The sequence below is a fragment of the Oncorhynchus nerka genome, unplaced genomic scaffold (assembly GCF_034236695.1).
Source record: "Oncorhynchus nerka isolate Pitt River unplaced genomic scaffold, Oner_Uvic_2.0 unplaced_scaffold_1368, whole genome shotgun sequence".
Lineage (NCBI taxonomy): Eukaryota > Metazoa > Chordata > Actinopteri > Salmoniformes > Salmonidae > Oncorhynchus > Oncorhynchus nerka.
The window spans coordinates 32,501-45,000 of NW_027039982.1; the positions used below are offsets into that span (position 1 = coordinate 32,501).

Here is a 12,500-nt window from a genome sequence, read left to right on the forward strand (position 1 = left end):
GAGAGACAGAGACAGGTGTGTGTGTGTGTGTGTGTGTGTCTTACCTGGAGTTGATAGGAGAGGTAGGAAGAGAGGCGGGGGCCGGAGTATCAGTCTCATCTTCCTCATCCTCACCCCACTCTTCCTCTCTCAGAGGGGTAATGTTGTTCCCCAGCCACACAGAATGGATGGACACCTGATGGAGAGAGAGAATAAAGGAGAGGAATTAGAGAGAGAGAGAGAGAGAATAAAGGAGAGAATTTAGAGAGAGAATAAAGGAGAGGATTTAGAGAGAGAGAATAAAGGAGAGGATTTAGAGAGAGAGAGAGAGAGAGAGAGAGAGAGACAATAAAGGAGAGAGAGAATAAAGAGAGAGAGAGAATAAAGGAGGATTTAGAGAGAGAGAGAGACAATAAAGGAGAGGATTTAGAGAGAGAATAAAGGAGAGGATTTAGAGAGAGAGAGAGAGAGAGAGAGACAATAAAGGAGAGGATTTAGAGAGAGAGAGAGAGACAATAAAGGAGAGGAATTAAAGAGAGAGAATGAAAATATCTGCAAGAGAAGGACACAACTAGCCATTTGTTCTATCTTCCCCTTTCCTCTGCCCATCTCTCTCTCCTTCCATCCCTCCATCCTACCTGTCCCAGTTTGTAGCCCATCTCTCTCTCCTTCCATCCCTCTATCCTACCTGTCCCAGTTTGTAGTCCATCTCTCTCTCCATCCTACCTGTCCCAGTTTGTAGTCCATCTCTCCCTCCATCCTACCTGTCCCAGTTTGTAGTCCATGTTTCCCATCTCTCTCTCTATCCTACCTGTCCCAGTTTGTAGTCCATGTTTCCCATCTCTCTCTCTATCCTACCTGTCCCAGTTTGTAGTCCATGTTGCCCATCTCTCTCTCTGTGTTGATTTGCAGCAGGAGTTTCTCATGGCTGATCAGTGTACCTGCTGAGACACACAGAGAAACACACGGTTCATCAATTACTAGGACCCATGAGGACCTCTGAACCCTGCACAGCTGAATGGATCTGACCCCTGGATGACACTACTAGAAACAACTAGGTCTACCTGGTGAGACAGGGAGGGGACCAGGTGTGTTACCTGGTGAGACAGCAGACAGGGAGGGGACAGGGTACCAGGTGTGTTACCTGGTGAGACAGGGAGGGGACAGGGGACCAAATGTGTTACCTGGTGAGACAGGGAGGGGACAGGGTACCAAGTGTGTTACCTGGTGAGACAGGGAGGGGACAGGGTACCAAGTGTGTTACCTGATGAGACAGGGAGGGGACAGGGTACCATGTGTGTTACCTGGTGAGACAGGGAGGGGACAGGGTACCAGGTGTGTTACCTGGTCAGACAGCAGACAGGGAGGGGACAGGGTACCAGGTGTGTTACCTGGTCAGACATCAGACAGGGAGGGGACAGGGTCCCAGGTGTGTTACCTGGTGAAACAGCAGACAGGGAGGGGACAGGGTACCAGGTGTATTACCTGATGAGACAGCAAACAGGGAGGGGACAGGGTACCAGGTGTGTTACCTGGTGAGACAGCAGACAGGGAGGGGACATGGTCCCAGGTGTGTTACCTGGTGAGACAGGGAGGGGACAGGGTCCCAGGTGTGTTACCTGGTGAGACAGGGAGGGGACAGGGTCCCAGGTGTGTTACCTGGTGAAACAGCAGACGGGGAGGGGACAGGGTACCAGGTGTGTTACCTGGTCAGACAGCAGACAGGGAGGGGACAGGGTCCCAGGTGTGTTACCTGGTCAGACAGCAGACAGGGAGGGGACAGGGTCCCAGGTGTGTTACCTGGTCAGACAGGGAGGGGACAGGGTACCAGGTGTGTTACCTGGTCAGACAGGGAGGGGACAGGGTCCCAGGTGTGTTACCTGGTCAGACAGGGAGGGGACAGGGTACCAGGTGTGTTACCTGGTCAGACAGCAGACAGGGAGGGGACAGGGTCCCAGGTGTGTTACCTGGTGAAACAGCAGACAGGGAGGGGATAGGGTCGCAGGTGTGTTACCTGGTCAGACAGGGAGGGGACAGGGTACCAGGTGTGTTACCTGGTCAGACAGGGAGGGGACAGGGTCCCAGGTGTGTTACCTGGTGAAACAGCAGACGGGGAGGGGACAGGGTACCAGGTGTGTTACCTGGTCAGACAGCAGACAGGGAGGGGACAGGGTCCCAGGTGTGTTACCTGGTGAAACAGCAGACAGGGAGGGGACAGGGTCCCAGGTGTGTTACCTGGTCAGACAGGGAGGGGATAGGGTCCCAGGTGTGTTACCTGGTCAGACAGGGAGGGGACAGGGTACCAGGTGTGTTACCTGGTGAGACAGCAGACAGGGAGGGGACAGGGTCCCAGGTGTGTTACCTGGTGAGACAGCAGACAGGGAGGGGACAGGGTCCCAGGTGTGTTACCTGGTGAGACAGGGAGGGGACAGGGTACCAGGTGTGTTACCTGGTGAGACAGCAGACAGGGAGGGGACAGGGTCCCAGGTGTGTTACCTGGTGAGACAGCAGACAGGGAGGGGACAGGGTCCCAGGTGTGTTACCTGGTGAGACAGGGAGGGGACAGGGTACCAGGTGTGTTACCTGGTCAGACAGGGAGGGGACAGGGTCCCAGGTGTGTTACCTGGTGAGACAGCAGACAGGGAGGGAACAGGGTCCCAGGTGTGTTACCTGGTGAGACAGGGAGGGGACAGGGTACCAGGTGTGTTACCTGGTGAGACAGCAGACAGGGAGGGGACAGGGTCCCAGGTGTGTTACCTGGTGAGACAGGGAGGGGACAGGGTACCAGGTGTGTTACCTGGTCAGACAGGGAGGGGACAGGGTCCCAGGTGTGTTACCTGGTGAGACAGCAGACAGGGAGGGAACAGGGTCCCAGGTGTGTTACCTGGTGAGACAGGGTACCAGGTGTGTTACCTGGTGAAACAGCAGACAGGGAGGGGACAGGGTCCCAGGTGTGTTACCTGGTGAAACAGCAGACAGGGAGGGGACAGGGTCCCAGGTGTGTTACCTGGTGAGACAGGGAGGGACAGGGTACCAGGTGTGTTACCTGGTCAGACAGGGAGGGACAGGGTACCAGGTGTGTTACCTGGTCAGACAGGGAGGGGACAGGGTCCCAGGTGTGTTACCTGGTGAGACAGCAGACAGGGAGGGGACAGGGTCCCAGGTGTGGTAGGGGTGGTGTGTGTGTACGTTGTCTCTCTTCGACACCATGGCCTGGATCTCTCTCTCCACGGCTCCTCTGATCACTGACAACTTCCTGCCAAACCTGACGGGAAGACAAGACCACCGCAATGTCAGGAATAACTAGTTCTCCTGTCAGTATGAATGTAGTATGAGAGGAAAAGCCATTCTACAAAGTGACACAATCTGAAGTCTGTGGTATTTCAGGCTTTTGTTGCTTGGTGTGGGTGTGTATAAGGGGGTAGCCTGATAATTGGGTCAGATTTACAGACAGAGCCCAGAACCCAGAGACCAGTACCCAGAACCCAGAGACCAGAGCCCAGAGTCCAGAACCCAGAGCCCAGAGCCCAGAACCCAGAGACCAGAACCCAGAGACCAGAGTCCAGAACCCAGAGTCCAGAACCCAGAGACCAGAACCCAGAGTCCAGAACCCAGAGACCAGAACCCAGAGACCAGAGCCCAGAACCCAGAGACCAGAGCCCAGAGACCAGAGCCCAGAGACCAGTGTGTGTGTGTGTACCGTGTGTCCAGGACTTTAAGGGTCTTGTTTCTCGGCTGTTGTTCCAGACAGGAGACAGTAGGGTTTCCGGCAGTAGGGACAGTCATGGAACTCAGAACCAGAGAGGTGATGGCCTGGACCGCTAACACGTTCAACTGGGTACGCTCCAAGTCCTCCTGTTCAACACACACAGAGACAGAGAGACAGAGAGAGACAGAGAAAACGAGAGAGAGAAAACGAGAGAGAGAGAGAGAAAGAGAGACAGAGAGAGACAGAGAGAAAACGAGAGAGACAGAGAGAAAACGAGAGAGACAGAGAGAGAGAGACAGAGAAAAAACGAGCGACAGAGAGACAAAAACCATTGTAAATCCAACAAAACCTCTTTAGGCTAGGGGGCAGTATTTTGATGTTTGGATGAAAAACATGCCCAAAGTAAACTGCCTATTTCTCAGGCCCAGAAACTAGAATATGCATATAATTGGCAGATTAGGATAGAAAACACTCTAAAGTTTCCAAAACTGTCAAAAATATTGTCTGTGAGTATAACAGAACTGATATTGCAGGCGAAAACCTGAGGAAAATCCATCCAGGAAGTGCTGTTTTTCTGAAACTACTCTGTTCCATTGCAAGCCTATCCTCCATTTTAAGGGATATCAACCAGATTCCTTTCCCTTCCACAAGGTGTGAACAGTCTTTAGACATAGTTTCAGGCTTTTTATTCTGAAAAAATGAGCGAGAATGATCACATCGTGTCAGTGGATAGCCAGATGTCCTCAGATTTGTGCGCAACGCCGGGAGCGAGACCTTTTCTTTCTCTCTTCTATTGAAAAGGCTACCGTCCGGTTGAAATATTATCGATCATTTATTGTAAAAACAACCTGAGGATTGATTATAAAAAAACGTTTGACATGTTTCTACGAACTTTACGGATACTATTTGGAATTGTCGTCTGCCCCGTCGTGACCTGCACGAGCCTGTGGATGACTGAACAAAACGCGCCAACCAAATGGTGTAACTGGGAGTCTCGTGAGTGCAAACATCCGAAGATCATCAAAGGTAAGCGATTATTTTGGCGATGTTAACATATGTTTCCCATGTCAATAAAACCCCTTGAATTGAAATGAGAGAGAGACAGAGAGAGAGAGAGACAGAGAGAGAGAGACAATGAGACAGAGAGAGAGAGAGAGAAAGAGAGAGAGAAAGAGAGAGAGAGAGACAGAGAGAGACAAAGAGAGAGAGAAAGAGAGAGACAGAAAGAGAGGTGTGTGTGTGGTGTGGTGTGGTGTGTGTGTGTGTGTGTGTGTGCACCTCCTGTTCCCTCTCCTCCTCCTGGTCCATAGAGATGGGTTGAGTGACCAGAACTCCCAGCAGTGTGGCCCAGGTCTCTTCAAACTGGGTCCTACTGCTCCAGCCTGAATACCACACATGTTCAAACTACAGGTTAGTAACACCTAAAGGATCAGTCTAACAGTCTATGTGGAATAGGCCTCTATAACAATGACATAGCAGGTTATAACCACCTAAAGGATCAGTCTAACAGTCTATGTGGAATAGACCTCTATAACAATGACATAGCAGGTTATAACCTCAAGGATCAGTCTAACAGTCTATGTGGAATAGACCTCTATAACAATGACATAGCAGGTTATAAACACCTCAAGGATCAGTCTAACAGTCGACTGTAGATGTGGAATAGGCCTCTATAACAATGACATAGCAGGTTATAACCTAAAGGATCAGTCTAACAGTCTATGTGGAATAGGCCTCTATAACAATGACATAGCAGGTTATAACCTAAAGGATCAGTCTAACAGTCTATGTGGAATAGGCCTCTATAACAATGACATAGCAGGTTATAACCTAAAGGATCAGTCTAACAGTCTATGTGGAATAGACCTCTATAACAATGACATAGCAGGTTATAACCTAAAGGATCAGTCTAACAGTCTATGTGGAATAGACCTATATAACAATGACATAGCAGGTTATAACCTCAAGGATCAGTCTAACAGTCTATGTGGAATAGACCTCTATAACAATGACATAGCAGGTTATAAACACCTCAAGGATCAGTCTAACAGTCGACTGTAGATGTGGAATAGGCCTCTATAACAATGACATAGCAGGTTATAAACACCTCAAGGATCAGTCTAACAGTCGATGTGGAATAGACCTCTATAACAATGACATAGCAGGTTATAAGCACCTAAAGGATCAGTCTAACAGTCGATGTGGAATAGACCTCTATAACAATGACATAGCAGGTTATAAACACCTAATAGATCAGTCTAACAGTCGACTGTAGATGTGGAATAGACCTCTATAACAATGACATAGCAGGTTATAACCTAAAGGATCAGTCTAACAGTCGATGTGGAATAGGCCTCTATAACAATGACATAGCAGGTTATAAACACCTAAAGGATCAGTCTAACAGTCTATGTGGAATAGACCTCTATAACAATGACATAGCAGGTTATAACCTCAAGGATCAGTCTAACAGTCTATGTGGAATAGACCTCTATAACAATGACATAGCAGGTTATAAGCACTTAAAAGATCAGTCTAACAGTCTATGTGGAATAGACCTCTATAACAATGACATAGCAGGTTATAACCACCTAAAGGATCAGTCTAACAGTCGACTGTAGATGTGGAATAGACCTCTATAACAATGACATAGCAGGTTATAACCCCCTAAAGGATCAGTCTAACAGTCTATGTGGAATAGACCTCTATAACAATGACATAGCAGGTTATAACCTAAAGGATCAGTCTAACAGTCTATGTGGAATAGACCTCTATAACAATGACATAGCAGGTTATAAACACCTCAAGGATCAGTCTAACAGTCTATGTGGAATAGACCTCTATAACAATGACATAGCAGGTTATAACCTCAAGGATCAGTCTAACAGTATGTGGAATAGACCTCTATAACAATGACATAGCAGGTTATAACCTCAAGGATCAGTCTAACAGTATGTGGAATAGACCTCTATAACAATGACATAGCAGGTTATGAAAACTTGGACCTCTCACCCAGTGTGTTGATGCGATAGAGGAACTCCCTGAACACGTCCTTCTCCTGCAGGAACTCTACAGGGATCTCAGGAAGGGTGGTGCCGAACTCTCCTCCCGGCCGAGGGGACCAGCCCAGCTTCCACACCTAGAGGTTACAGACAGACACGTTACAGGGGACCAGCCCAGCTTCCTCACCTAGAGGTTACAGGGGACCAGCCCAGCTTCCTCACCTAGAGGTTACAGTGGACCAGCCCAGCTTCCTCACCTAGAGGTTACAGGGGACCAGCCCAGCTTCCTCACCTAGAGGTTACAGGGGACCAGCCCAGCTTCCTCACCTAGAGGTTACAGGGGACCAGCCCAGCTTCCACACCTAGAGGTTACAGTGGACCTGCCCAGCTTCCTCACCTAGAGGTTACAGTGGACCAGCCCAGCTTCCTCACCTAGAGGTTACAGTGGACCAGCCCAGCTTCCACACCTAGAGGTTACAGGGGACCAGCCCAGCTTCCTCACCTAGAGGTTACAGTGGACCAGCCCAGCTTCCACACCTAGAGGTTACAGTGGACCAGCCCAGCTTCCTCACCTAGAGGTTATAGGGGACCAGCCCAGCTTCCACACCTAGAGGTTACAGGGGACCAGCCCAGCTTCCACACCTAGAGGTTACAGGGGACAAGCCCAGCTTCCTCACCTAGAGGTTACAGGGGACCAGCCCAGCGTCCTCACCTAGAGGTTACAGGGGACCAGCCCAGCTTCCTCACCTAGGGGTTACAGGGGACCAGCCCAGCTTCCTCACCTAGAGGTTACAGGGGACCAGCCCAGCTTCCACACCTAGAGGTTACAGGGGACCAGCCCAGCTTCCTCACCTAGAGGTTACAGGGGACCAGCCCAGCTTCCACACCTAGAGGTTACAGGGGACCAGCCCAGCTTCCACACCTAGAGGTTACAGACAGACACGTTACAGGGGACCAGCCCAGCTTCCTCACCTAGAGGTTACAGGGGACCAGCCCAGCTTCCTCACCTAGAGGTTACAGTGGACCAGCCCAGCTTCCTCACCTAGAGGTTACAGGGGACCAGCCCAGCTTCCTCACCTAGAGGTTACAGGGGACCAGCCCAGCTTCCTCACCTAGAGGTTACAGGGGACCAGCCCAGCTTCCTCACCTAGAGGTTACAGGGGACCAGCCCAGCTTCCTCACCTAGAGGTTACAGGGGACCAGCCCAGCTTCCTCACCTAGAGGTTACAGGGGACCAGCCCAGCTTCCTCACCTACAGGGAACCAGCCCAGCTTCCACACCTAGAGGTTACAGGGGACCAGCCCAGCTTCCTCACCTAGAGGTTACACACAGACACGTTACAGGGGACCAGCCAGGGGGGGGACTCTAGTGTAGCTGGTGACCAGTGACTGACCAGGGGGGGGGACTCTAGTGTAGCTGTTGACCAGTGACTGACCAGGGGGACTCTAGTGTAGCTGTTGACCAGTGACTGACCAGGGGGACCTCTAGTGTAGCTGTTGACCAGTGACTGACCAGGGGGACTCTAGTGTAGCTGTTGACCAGTGACTGACCAGGGGGACTCTAGTGTAGCTGTTGACCAGTGACTGACCGGGGGGACGGGACTCTAGTGTAGCTGTTGACCAGTGACTGACCAGGGGGGACCCTAGTGTAGCTGTTGACCAGTGACTGACCAGGGGGGACTCTAGTGTAGCTGTTGACCAGTGACTGACCAGGGGGACTCTAGTGTAGCTGTTGACCAGTGACTGACCAGGGGGACTCTAGTGTAGCTGTTGACCAGTGACTGACCAGGGGGACTCTAGTGTAGCTGTTGACCAGTGACTGACCAGGGGGACTCTAGTGTAGCTGGTGACCAGTGACTGACCAGGGGGACTCTAGTGTAGCTGTTGACCAGTGACTGACCAGGGGGGACTCTAGTGTAGCTGTTGACCAGTGACTGACCAGGGGGGACTCTAGTGTAGCTGTTGACCAGTGACTGACCAGGGGGACTCTAGTGTAGCTGGTGACCAGTGACTGACCAGGGGGACTCTAGTGTAGCTGTTGACCAGTGACTGACCAGGGGGACTCTAGTGTAGCTGTTGACCAGTGACTGACCAGGGGGGACTCTAGTGTAGCTGTTGACCAGTGACTGACCAGGGGGGACTCTAGTGTAGCTGTTGACCAGTGACTGACCAGGGGGACTCTAGTGTAGCTGTTGACCAGTCACTGACCAGGGGGACTCTAGTGTAGCTGTTGACCAGTGACTGACCAGGGGGACCTCTAGTGTAGCTGGTGACCAGTGACTGACCAGGGGGACTCTAGTGTAGCTGTTGACCAGTGACTGACCAGGGGGACCTCTAGTGTAGCTGTTGACCAGTGACTGACCAGGGGGACTCTAGTGTAGCTGTTGACCAGTGACTGACCAGGGGGACCTCTAGTGTAGCTGGTGACCAGTGACTGACCAGGGGGACTCTAGTGTAGCTGTTGACCAGTGACTGACCAGGGGGGACTCTAGTGTAGCTGTTGACCAGTGACTGACCAGGGGGACTCCAGTGTAGCTGTTGACCAGTGACTGACCAGGGGGGGGACTCTAGTGTAGCTGTTGACCAGTGACTGACCAGGGGGGGGGACTCTAGTGTAGCTGTTGACCAGTGACTGACCAGGGGGGGGACCTCTAGTGTAGCTGTTGACCAGTGACTGACCAGGGGGGGGACTCTAGTGTAGCTGTTGACCAGTGACTGACCAGGGGGGGGACTCTAGTGTAGCTGTTGACCAGTGACTGACCAGGGGGGGGACTCTAGTGTAGCTGTTGACCAGCGGTAGTCTGGACAGACTGATGATGATGTTTCGGAGCATCGGCGTGAGGAAGGCTGGGATTCCGCTGTTTCTATGGTGACCCAGAGACAGAACGCTCTGGAGACCTTCCACCAGCTCAGCCATGATCTCACACGACCGTCGCTCACACACGTCTGGAACACACACATTAGATATAACACAGAGATAAAACATTATAGATAACAGAGATAACACATTATAGATAACACAGAGATAACACAGAGATAACACAGAGATAACACAGAGATAACACAGAGATAACACATTATAGATAACAGAGATAACACAGAGATAACACATTATAGATAACACAGAGATAACACATTATAGATAACACATTATAGATAACACAGAGATAACACAGAGATAACACATTATAGATAACACATTATAGATAACACAGAGATAACACATTATAGATAACACATTATAGATAACACAGAGATAACACAGAGATAACACAGAGATAACACATTATAGATAACAGAGATAACACATTATAGATAACACAGAGATAACACAGAGATAACACATTATAGATAACACATTATAGATAACACAGAGATAACACAGAGATAACACATTATAGATAACAGAGATAACACAGAGATAACACATTATAGATAACAGAGATAACACATTATAGATAACACATTATAGATAACAGAGATAACACATTATAGATAACAGAGATAACACATTATAGATAACAGAGAGATAAAACATTATAGATAACACATTATAGATAACACAGAGATAACACAGAGATAACACATTATAGATAACAGAGATAACACATTATAGATAACACAGAGATAACACAGAGATAACACATTATAGATAACACAGAGATAACACATTATAGATAACACAGAGATAACACAGAGATAACACATTATAGATAACACAGAGATAACACATTATAGATAACACAGAGATAACACATTATAGATAACACAGAGATAACACATTATAGATAACACAGAGATAACACATTATAGATAACACAGAGATAACACATTATAGATAACAGAGAGATAACACATTATAGATAACACAGAGATAACACATTATAGATAACACAGAGATAACACATTATAGATAACACAGAGATAACACATTATAGATAACACAGAGATAACACAGAGAACACATTATAGATAACAAAGAGATAACACGTTAGAGATAACACATTATAGATAACAGAGATAACACAGAGATAACACATTATAGATACCACGTTAGAGATAACACGTTAGAGATAACACATTATAGATAACAGAGATAACACAGAGATAACACATTATAGATAACAGAGATAACAGAGATAACACATTATAGATAACACAGAGATAACACAGAGATAAAACATTATAGATAACAGAGATAACACATTATAGATAACACAGAGATAACACAGAGATAAAACATTATAGATAACAGAGATAACACATTATAGATAACACAGAGATAACACAGAGATAACACATTATAGATAACACAGAGATAACACATTATAGATAACACAGAGATAACACATTATAGATAACACATTATAGATAACACATTATAGATAACACATTAGAGATAACACGTTAGAGATAACACATTAGAGATAACACATTATAGATAACACATTATAGATAACACATTATAGATAACACATTAGAGATAACACATTAGAGATAACACGTTAGAGATAACACATTATAGATAACACATTATAGATAACACATTAGAGATAACACATTAGAGATAACACGTTAGAGATAACACGTTAGAGATAACACATTATAGATAACACATTATAGATAACACATTAGAGATAACACATTAGAGATAACACATTAGAGATAACACGTTAGAGATAACACATTAGAGATAACACATTAGAGATAACACGTTAGAGATAACACATTAGAGATAACACATTAGAGATAACACATTAGAGATAACACATTAGAGATAACACATTAGAGATAACACATTAGAGATAACACATTAGAGATAACACATTAGAGATAACACTTAACACATCTAATGCACATTAAAACACAGCAAGCTAACAGACTGTATTAGTAGCCTCTAGTCAGAAGATTTAACAGTGATGAAGCATGATCTAACTCACTGAGAGTGACGGACTAAAATGATGAGATAATGGCAACACAACAACAACTATATCGCTTACTGTCAGTGTTTGGAGAATGGACCTGGTCTGAATCACCGTCTGACCCGGTGGTTCTCTTCTTCCCTGGATGTAAGAGATGGTCACCTGGACCTACTGCCACTGGAGAGGAGAGGAGGTAGGGGGGAGAGAGGAGAGGAGAGAGAGAGGGAGAGAGAGGGAGGGAAAGGAGAGAAAGGGAGAGAGAGAAAGGAGAGGAGAGAGAGGGAGGACAGAGAGAGGCAAAGTGAGGGAGAGGAGAGAGAGAGGTAAAGAGAGGAAAGAGAGAGAAGGAAAGGGAGGGAGAGGAGAGAGAGGGAGGAGAGAGAGAGGTAGAGGAGAGAGAGAGACAGAGGGAGGTAAAGGGAGGGAGAGGTAAAGGGGGGGAGAGGTAAAGGGAGGGAGAGGAGAGAAAGGGAGGGAGAGGAGAGAAAGGAGGGGGAGGAGAGAAAGGGGGAGAGGAGAGAAAGGGGGAGAGGAGAGAAAGGGAGAGAGAAGAGGGGAGAGAGGGATGAGAGAGAAGTAGAGGAGAGAGAAGTAGAGAGGAGAGAGAGAGAGAGAGGGAGAGAGAGAGGGATGAGAGAGAGGGGGATGAGAGAGAGAGGAGAGAGAGAGAGAGAGACAGAGGGAGGTAAAGGGAGGGAGAGGTAAAGGGGAGAGGAGAGAAAGGGGGGGGGGGAGAGAGGGAGGAGGGGGAGAGGGAGGGAGGAGAGAGAGGGAGAGAGAAGGAGAGAGAAGTAGAGGAGAGAGAGAGAGAGAGAGAGAGAGGGATGAGAGAGAGGTAGAGGAGAGAGAGAGAGACAGAGGGAGGTAAAGGGAGGGAGAGGTAAAGGGA

General features: G+C 48.2%; 1 protein-coding gene across 1 annotated transcript in view; it reads right to left on the reverse strand.

Moving 5' to 3' along the window:
* LOC135568869 (huntingtin-like) overlaps nucleotides 1–12,500 on the reverse strand; it is a 38,856-nt gene that overhangs the window by 20,091 nt on the left and 6,265 nt on the right. Inside the window, exons 6-13 of the mRNA XM_065015649.1 lie at nucleotides 11,690–11,788; nucleotides 9,451–9,635; nucleotides 6,701–6,827; nucleotides 4,967–5,070; nucleotides 3,680–3,834; nucleotides 3,105–3,244; nucleotides 838–920; nucleotides 45–175 (exon numbers count right to left, since the gene is read on the reverse strand). Coding sequence (XP_064871721.1) covers nucleotides 45–175; nucleotides 838–920; nucleotides 3,105–3,244; nucleotides 3,680–3,834; nucleotides 4,967–5,070; nucleotides 6,701–6,827; nucleotides 9,451–9,635; nucleotides 11,690–11,788 — 1,024 coding nt within the window. The remainder of the gene's footprint in view (nucleotides 1–44; nucleotides 176–837; nucleotides 921–3,104; nucleotides 3,245–3,679; nucleotides 3,835–4,966; nucleotides 5,071–6,700; nucleotides 6,828–9,450; nucleotides 9,636–11,689; nucleotides 11,789–12,500) is intronic.